The sequence below is a fragment of the Notothenia rossii genome, assembly GCF_949606895.1.
Source record: "Notothenia rossii genome assembly, chromosome: 10".
In the NCBI taxonomy this organism is placed as follows: domain Eukaryota; kingdom Metazoa; phylum Chordata; class Actinopteri; order Perciformes; family Nototheniidae; genus Notothenia; species Notothenia rossii.
In genome coordinates this window covers 26,776,377-26,785,628 of record NC_136908.1, presented here as the reverse complement: position 1 = coordinate 26,785,628, position 9,252 = coordinate 26,776,377, and the positions used below count along the sequence as shown (strand labels likewise).

The following is a 9,252-nucleotide window of genomic DNA, read 5'->3' as shown; positions in this document are numbered from 1 at the left end:
TTCTGCCATATTTGTCTTGTTCAACAATAATGATAGGATGCAAATAGCAAAATAAAAATAAGTGGGTTTTGTTGTTACTATTATTGGCAGATGCATAACAATTACACAGGTACATCTTTTTAGTAAAGATCGTTCTTGTTTAGACCAATACCTTACCTACAAATCTTGTGAATTATGTCTGAAAAAAAAACACAATTAAAAAAGAGAACATAAGATAGGGAAAAAAAACATTAGTATAATTCAATATTACCACCACTGAACTGCACTGTCCATCTTTTTATAAAATATTTTATTAAATATACTCTCCCTTCCCGTACAGCACTTTCTCACTGTGAAGTTTTATTTTGAAATTAACATTTTTTTAAACCCGGAAGTGGCTGACACAGTTTGGCTGCAGGTAATGGCTGGTTATGGCTAGAAAGGATCCGTCTAGTGTAAAACTATCGCGATAGTTTGCAAGTCACGTGGCTGAATGTTTACGTTTGGCAGGCAGCCTTTCAGTTACGATCGTTAACATCATTGGGCCACAGCAAATGATGGTGAGAAGCTAAACCATCTATTAATTAAGTCAATGACAGGGAGTGTGATTGTTGAAATAGGGTGTTAGCGGTCTTGCTGTTCAAAGAAGAATGACAACACTGTAGATCACCAACACTATGGTTTATTTTTTATTCACAGGCAAGTCAACGTTGTCGCAGTAAAAGTCCCAAGATAGCTCCTGGTGCAATAAAATGTTCCCTTTCAGTGTTTTACTATTATGTCTGATGTTTCTCTATTAATATTACTGCTGCATTAATGTGTATGTTGCATGTTACTGCTGTAGGTGTGTTTCCGAGCCGCTCCAACGAGAGTTACAACGAGAACGTGACGTCATATTTACACAAGACGGATCCTTTCTAGCCATAACCGTTTTGCACGGCTCTCCTACACTTTATCCATTTGTTAATTATCCGTAAATCATGTCGCTGCATTGTTCATGAGGGAAAATATGCATGTGAAGTTGTTTTAAAGGAAGACTTGCTTGCATTTGGTGAGTGTCATTCATAATTTGTCTCGAAGTCAGTATACTAGCTAAAGTTCAGCTAACAACTTGCAACAACTTCACAGCCTGTAGACTGAATTCAAAAGTATAACTTGACCTTTATGTGGTTTAAGTATTTCGTTTATGAACTGTCACTAAAACAAACATACAACACATACTTGACTCGTTCTGTCTCCACCAAAGGGCTAACTTATATGCTAGTTGCTTACTGCTAAAGTCACCTAGTACATTAAGTAAAGCTGATACAGGTGGGGCCGTTTGCAACGGAAAAAATTAAGTTGATAAAATGAAGTAACATCAGCATGGCTTGCATTGCATTTCAAACATATATTATTTACGTAATTGTATATATGTTTTAGAACGCAGATTTTAATTACATTGTGAATTTGAAAATTAAAAGTAGACGGCAGATCAATTACTTTTAGTTGATTGAAAAAATATCGATAAGTGGTCTTGTAAAAGTACCATCATAATAATAATAATTGCTGCTCAGCTTCTAAAAAATGACAAATTCTGCTTTATTCTGTTGAATATAATTCGAAAGGTAATTAGATTGAATTGTCAACTAGCAATTCTTTTTTGACAACAGCTATTACACTATAGGCTTATTGATTTAAACTGTAAAATGTCCCAAATAATTATTTCTTAAATATATCGTAAGGCTGAACCCATCTTTTTGGAAATTTGCTCATTGGATACATTTATTTTCCCTTATTTCGGATTTGGATATTTGATCCCATCTCACCAGAGTCATGCCAAAGCTCCAGAGCCCGACATAGGTTATATTCAGACAGACTTAATAAAACACTGATCTTTTCAGCATTAATTCAGATAAAACAATTTGACCTATGGGAATGTATCATTTTCAATTCATTTTTTTTACAGCTATTTATGAAAAATATGCTAAAAGCTACCTGGAGCCCTACTTAATAATCATTTCAGTTCAGGATGATTTGGTTTAATGTTCACTCTGCCCTAAGTACAAGTTCAGCCTTGTGATTTAAAATGCAAATGACTTTGGCTCGGAGACACTTTGTCTCCTCTCTTCCTGTAAACCATATCAAGCATTTGCTGAGAGCCCAGGGATGATCGATGCTCTTTGCTGCAGGGACAGTGAGTGCACAGCCTACAGGACAGTGAGTGCACAGCTAGAGTGCATGTAGGGAAAAGAAAATGCAAGCAAGCACTAAAAGCAGCAAAGGGCACCTAGCCACTTCACAATATCTAAACTGTAAGATGGTATCTAGTCTATTATCAGTATCACAATATTCAATTAATATATTACCAAGCCTTAATATACAAACTATTTCTTTAAATTATTTAATTTACCATGCATAAAAATACATTTATATAAAAAAGAATGCAGATATTATGCCATATGAGGCTATTGGCTGATTTCCATCTGCACTCCCTGGGCAGGTACACGCATAACAATCACATCATAACATCACAAAGTCTTGATCACACTAACAGAAAATAGATTGTAGCACGGATCCACGTATATTTACCAGCACATTTATCAGTGTAATGATCATTTTATAATCTTAACTAAAAACATGCAATGTTTACAAGACTGGTTGCTCAATATACATGTTTCAGATCATGGGAAAAATGCCTGCCTGAGCCGTAGCTTGCAGGCTTTGCTTCATGTGAAACGGTCTTGTTTGGGTTCCACTTGAATCAGTGCAATAGCTCATGAGACCCATGTGGGGTGTTCTTCCTTTAGTTCAGGGCTGTTCTCGCTTCTGTTGCAGCAGTGTGTATCTGGATGTTGAGTGTGCGGGCTCTGTTTGGGATCGGATTCCTGGTGACCTCACGGGCCCCGGCAGTCCTCTGTCAGACATGCCCGCTGCCCACTGCAGCTAACAACCACAAGAAGGGCTGTTTCAGCAGCAAAGAGACCTCCACCATGGCCCAGACCCTCAAATACCTTGGGTAAAGTTGTTGTACACAAAGCAGTAAATCGTGTGTGTGTGTGTGTGTGTGTGTGTGTGTGTGTGTGTGTGTGTGTGTGTGTGTGTGTGTGTGTGTGTGTGTGTGTGTGTGTGTGTGTGTGTGTGTGTGTGTGTGTGTGTGTGTGTGTGTGTGTGTGTGTGTGTGTGTGTGTGTGTGTGTGTGTGTGTGTGTGTGTGTGTGTGTGTGTGTGTGTGTGTGTGTGTGTGTGTGTGTGTGTGTGTGTGTGTGTGTGTGTGTGTGTGTGTGTGTGTGTTAACCGAGCGGTGTCTGGTCCGCAGGCAGGAGGAGGCGCAGCACATCGATGAGGAGCTCTTCAGTGAGTACGGCTTCAGCGTGGATCAGCTGATGGAGCTGGCTGGACTCAGCTGTGCCACAGCCATCGCCAGGGTGAGATATCAGGGCTCTTAATGGGAAATAGAAACAACAGTGTTACATTGAAAGCTGTAGAGATTAGTTAATTTGTTCATAGACATAGATAATCGGCAAGTATTTCCAAAAGCCAACACTTTTAAAGCGGGATGCAAAGCATTTGTCACATGGAAAGACTTGATGTCTTTTTTTTTGTTATATGTGACTGTACACTCAATACATTGTTTTAAATATCCACATTTTCACTTTTAAACATTTTATGAGCTAGCAATTCGTTCATTAGCATTGGAAGTAATCATTGCAGCCTACACAATGTAGAGGACATTAATAGATAAGGTTTTTATTATTTATTGTGTTTTTCTGATTTTACTAAGTTTTCTTGTGATTTGTTCTGTTATCTTTTTCCCTTTTGTCACAACCAATGAAGTAAACCTCAGCTTTTTGCTCGCCATTGTCTCCAAAAATGAGCAGTTTTCGACATATAATAAAGTCTTTATCTTCCTTATTAATAAGTATTTGTTCTTCTTTTGTTTCACTATGCAGTAGAGATGTAACGATATATCGAATATCGCGGTAAATAAAGGTCTCAATACCGTCGTGAGACTGAAAAATATACCGCGATTTAAAAAAAAAAAAAAAATGTAATTTATTAAAAGAAAATTATTTTATATATATATACTTTAAAACCTTTATTTAACCAGATGGTCCCATTGAGATAATTGATCTCTTTTTCAAGGGAGACCTGTCCAACATGGCAGCAAGTAGGTTACAACCATGGTTTCAACATGAACATAAAACAACAGATAACACAAAAGGACATCCTATTTACAGGGCTGCATGTACATACCTAGAGACATTGACAAGTACCAATAGTATATTTATATCTCACCCTGTCAATAAGCCTCACCTTCTTGGCAACAACTGTATTGTTTTTGAAGTGGTGGAGAGACAATGCACAGTTTTACCCACTGCTGTCACCCACGGCCAAAGCATGTCTCTCTGTCCCAGCAACATCAGTACCAAGCAAGAGAGTTTTTTCCACAGGAGGGGATATTGTAAACGCCCAAACATCCCAGCTTCTACCTCGAAATGTGGACATGCTCATATTCCTAAAAGATAACCTTGATGATGCTGAGTGATTGAGTTAGAGTTGAGTTACTTGAAAAACTAAAGTGAAACTTGATTTATTCTATTGCAGGGTCTGATTATTATATTGTTGACACTTTAAAATACTACTATCCTACTAAAATGCTGTACAAATCCGATGTATTATTTAATACAGGAAACAAAATTGAAGTAAAAAAAAAAAAAATATTCACATTATTTTCCCTTTTTATTTTTCAATATCGCAATAAATATCGTACCGTGGACTTTTTATCGTGATATTATCATACCGTGAGTTTTTGGCATCGTTACATCCCTACTATACAGTATACACTAATGTTAATTGTACAACACCAAATCAGAGGATTCAAAGGAAAAAATGGTGCATACAAGTTCAAAGACTTTGGGAGACAACCACTTAGGCATTACAATTGGTTATTGTCCAGATGGTAAAGCATTCCTTCAAAAACACTCATGCTTGATCCTTTTCTATACCTATGTACTGTTTTAATGCAAGTACACACACCTTAAAGACCTTTTCAACTACACTTCATCTAACCATGAAAAGGCTCACTGTGTGACCTTGAAACCAGGTCAAAGTAAATCATGTGTTTAAATCGTATTACTGCCTAACATGAGTGTATCTCTGTACTCTGATTACTTCTGATGTTTCATCACAAGCAGCATTTATCTTCAGTAGCAGCTGTGTAGTAAATCCTCTTTTCCTGGTCATACCTCAGTTTTGGAGCATTGATTTGACTGTGTGTTTTTCCTGCAGGCCTATCCAATCAGCACCCTGGTGAAGGCCAGACCGTCCCTGCTGGTGATTTGTGGACCTGGGAACAACGGAGGCGACGGCCTGGTCTGCGCCCGACACCTTAAAATCTTTGTGAGTGTCTTTAGCATGTGTAAAGTAAAGCACATTATAGAAAGAAATCCTACAACAAGATGATTTTAGCTGAAAACAGGTTGAAATCTTACTGGTTGATTGAAGCGTTACAGCAGTGATTGATTATTAGTATTTTTTATTATTAGTAGTTGTTATTGCTGGGATTACCTTGTGGCCGTCAATCTTCAGACTGTCACTATTTTCCTGTGTGTGTGTGTCCCTGCAGGGTTACGAGCCCACCATCCTGTACCCGAAGAGGCCAAACAAGCCTCTGTTTCAGGGTCTTACCACGCAGTGCCAGAAGATGGAGATCCCCTTCCTGACGGAGATGCCAGAGGTCTGGCTATTATCAATAATGCAGCATCCACAGTGGTGAAGTAATGTGATCTGTTTGTGAGTGGGCTCTTTATCTCAAACTGTGCAGTTACTGTATTACACATGATTAGATCTCTTACATTTGACTGCAGTCCAGAGCAGAGGAAGGCGTAATGATCCAAATAGGGGCAATTAGGGTTAGAGTTTTTATTGCAACAGACAACATAATAAATTATTTTCAAGTAATGATGCCGAGTTATGTGTTCAGATCTGCACCATATAACGACATGTTTATACTCTGTGATGTGTACAATGTTGATGTTTGTTGGTCTTTAAAACAATCTAAATAAACATTCATTTCTCAGGCTAAATTCATTGACGAGGCTTACAACCTGGTGATAGACGCCATCTTCGGCTTCAGCTTTAAGGGGGCTGTTCGAGAGCCTTTTGGTTCCATCCTGGACGTGCTGAAGAAGACCATCTCCCCCATCGCCAGCATCGACATCCCCTCAGGTCAGTCCTTTCTCTCAACACTTTCAAGGACAGGGACATTGATTTCCACTAAAGAAAAAATGCAATTCCTACCATGCTGCTGAATTGAAATTGTCTGAAATGTGCAAGCTAACATGCTACACAATGCTTTGTTGTTCCACCAGTTTGGTGTCTAGAGTACACGTTTATTTAACTAATGTAGCTTAGCAGTTTCAGTGTTTCCCCTAGCTTTACTGCTTTGGGAGGATGCTGCCAGGGCGGGATGAGGGCAGTCCGATGATGGCGATCCGTACGGGGGGGGGGGTGTTCCCTTCAGAAACAGAGTGGAGGACAGAATGTGAATGCGCAAAGTAATGCAGTGGACACTGAAACATGCACATCAATTGGATAAATAACATAAGCGCTTAGTTTATTTAATACAAGAGCACATGTTCAATGTGAAAAGTGACCGTAGATAGATTACTTCAGTAAGGATTTGTATATGTATTAAAAAAGACACCTTGAATTTCAGGGGGGGCGCGGGGTTCCGTTGGGGTGGCGCAGCGCCCCCCCAAGACAATGGTAGGGGAAACACTGAGTTTATTCTGAGGCCTTGAACTAGTCTTTGTTCAGTTGAAGGGCTGCAACAAACTATTTTTCCAATGGATTATTCTACTGATTCTTTTCTCTGTTAATAATGAATGGTTTTGTCCGTTAAATGTCGGAACATAGTGAACATTTTCTCCATTTATCAAAGTCCAAGATGATGTCCTCTAATATCAGATGTCAGTTCAAAAGCCAGAAAATATTAATTTTCTATTATGAAATAGAAATGCAGGAAAGGTCTATATTTGAAGGATTAACATGACATTTAATCTAACTATAATAACGATGAATCGATTATCCATATTAGCTAGCATTCTTTCTGTTTAAGTATGATGTCCGATTCATTGTTTCAGCTCGGCTCATTTTGATACAAATAGACATTACATTACATTACATTTAGCTGACGCTTTTATCCAAAGCGACTTACAATAAGTGCATTCGACCTTGAAGAAAACAGAATCATATAAGTACATCAGGTTTCATAGAGCTAAAATATTTCAAGTGCTACTCAACTGGCATTAGATAAGCCAGTCCTTTATTAGTATATACCGTAATTTTCGGACTATAAGGCGCACCTGAATATAAGCCGCAGCAGCGGCATAACTCTCTCGGTTCCACTTTTACTTTTGCGCGCTACCTGTCTCACTCTTTTCCGGCCTCCAGCTTTTCCTGCTGGAACCCGCCGCTTAAAGGTGGGGGTCCGCGGACCGGCCATAAAGCCCATAGAGTTAAAGGTGCTGGCCGTTAACTGTAAAAATCCATAGATTAGCCGCACCGTTATATAAACCGCATCGTCGAAAAATGGGGAAAAAGGCGCGGCTTATAGTCCGAAAATTACGGTCAGTGCTTTGTTAGTAATTATTTGTTAGCAATCCTATCGCTCGAAGTGGAGTCGAAAGAGATGAGTTTTCAGTCTGCGCCGGAAGATGTGTAAGCTATCTGCTGTCCTGATTTCAATGGGGAGCTCATTCCACCATTTTGGAGCCAGGATAGCAAACCCACGTGTTTTTGCTGATGGGAACTTGGGTCCCCCTCGCAGTGCGGTGCAGCGTGCTGTTTGGCTTATGCAGAGCGGAGTGCACGTGCTGGGGTGTACAGTTTAACCATGTCCTGGCTGTAGGAAGGGCCAGATCCATTCACAGCATGGTACGCAAGTACCATTGTCTTGAAGCGGATTCTAGCAGTTACTGGACAGTTTACAGTACATTTGATTTGAATTGGGAAATAAATGAAGCCTTGGGAACTATAGATTTATTTACAATGTATCAGTTTTTTGGTGAGTAGAATCATTCAATAAGTGTTCTTAGCAGGGATGGAACGGGTTTAATATTTTGATATGGTCCATTCATTTGTGTGTCAGCAATGTAGACTATCTTGAAAATCAATCATTTAATTTGCATTAAATCGACTTTTCGTGCTCTAAGGCAGATGATATCAATATGGTTGACCCTTTGACTTTGATTTTAGTGCTACCATGAGACAGAAATATGTTGAACATCAATGAACTAATTGTCACAAATTGTACTGCATATTCACTAAAAAGAAGAAGTGGAAGCTTCAACTTACAGTGTTACCTCTTTATTGTTTTCCACAGGCTGGGATGTGGAGCAGGGCAGTGCAGACGGACTGCAGCCCGACATGCTCATCTCCCTCACTGCTCCCAAGAAGTCTGCCTCCATGTTCAGGGGACGGTACCACTTCCTGGGGGGGCGCTTTGTGCCCCCCGGCATAGAGAGGAAGTACCAGCTCAACCTGCCCCCATACCCCAACCAGGACTGTGTGCTGCAGCTCTAGCAGATGTACTCAAGGTTTGATGAGAGGAAGGGTATTTGTAGTTAAAGAAATAGTTAATCTAATTAGAAAAGAATTCCTTCTATATGGAAAAAATAAATAATGTTTATTGAGCCAAACACTGTTTCACATTATTGAGCAAGCAACAACAAAAGTAAAGGTAATTTAAAAAAGGAAGGATATTATTTTGAAAAGTATTACCGTACATTCAATTAACTAAAAAAAGAAAACCAAAATCTTTAAAATAAATAGTTAAAATTCAGAAAGGTAAAAATAAATTAAAGTCTAAAATGAAATAAAAACAACTTTCTTAACCTCTCCTGTTTTTCTGTCCCATTATTAGCTGTAATCCTTTTGGTAAATCTTGTTTGCAAAAGGGTTGAACCGGAGATTTATACCAATCTCATAATTATGAAGCTGTAGTTCTGAGCTTAGTTTAGCAAAAAAGATTAGAAATAGCTAGCCCATCTCTGTGGAAAAGTTGAGGAATAAACTACATACATAAACAACTACTTTGTTTGTTTTATCCTAACTATGACAATTTGTACTTGTTTTGGCAATAATGTGCTGTAACAATACATCTATATCCTAACTGCACTTCTGTACAGACAGTGGTTGCAATCTTTACATCTAACCTAGGGAAATAAATAAAATAAGCGTATTCCCTAAATATTGGGAGCTACGCTAACGGATATAAGGAGTTTTTTCA

At 38.8% G+C, this 9,252-nt stretch overlaps 1 protein-coding gene across 5 annotated transcripts; it reads left to right on the top strand.

Moving 5' to 3' along the window:
- Window positions 1–457: 457 nt before the first annotated feature.
- naxe (NAD(P)HX epimerase) lies at window positions 458–8,662 on the top strand. 5 transcript variants are annotated; one of them, XM_079653086.1, is made up of 7 exons: window positions 458–539; window positions 2,797–2,977; window positions 3,277–3,385; window positions 5,250–5,360; window positions 5,587–5,697; window positions 6,041–6,188; window positions 8,347–8,662. In XM_079653086.1, the coding sequence occupies exons 2-7, from the start codon at window positions 2,811–2,813 to the stop codon at window positions 8,544–8,546; spliced, it is 846 nt and encodes a 281-aa protein (XP_079509212.1). In that variant the 5' UTR covers window positions 458–539; window positions 2,797–2,810; the 3' UTR covers window positions 8,547–8,662. The 5 variants fall into 5 exon arrangements, with proteins under 5 accessions (XP_079509212.1, XP_079509208.1, XP_079509211.1 ...); XM_079653082.1 differs by having other exon boundaries at window positions 519–539; window positions 2,769–2,977; XM_079653085.1 differs by lacking the exon at window positions 458–539 and adding an exon at window positions 568–1,030 and having other exon boundaries at window positions 2,800–2,977.
- Window positions 8,663–9,252: the final 590 nt, after the last annotated feature.

What these genes read in the sequence shown, in the direction of transcription:
- naxe (XM_079653082.1), top strand. An exon ending in GTGCCACAGCCATCGCCAGG is followed by an intron (nt 3,386 to 5,249) that starts GTGAGATATCAG and finishes TTTTTCCTGCAG; the next exon opens with GCCTATCCAATCAGCACCCT. An exon ending in TCCTGACGGAGATGCCAGAG is followed by an intron (nt 5,698 to 6,040) that starts GTCTGGCTATTA and finishes TTCATTTCTCAG; the next exon opens with GCTAAATTCATTGACGAGGC.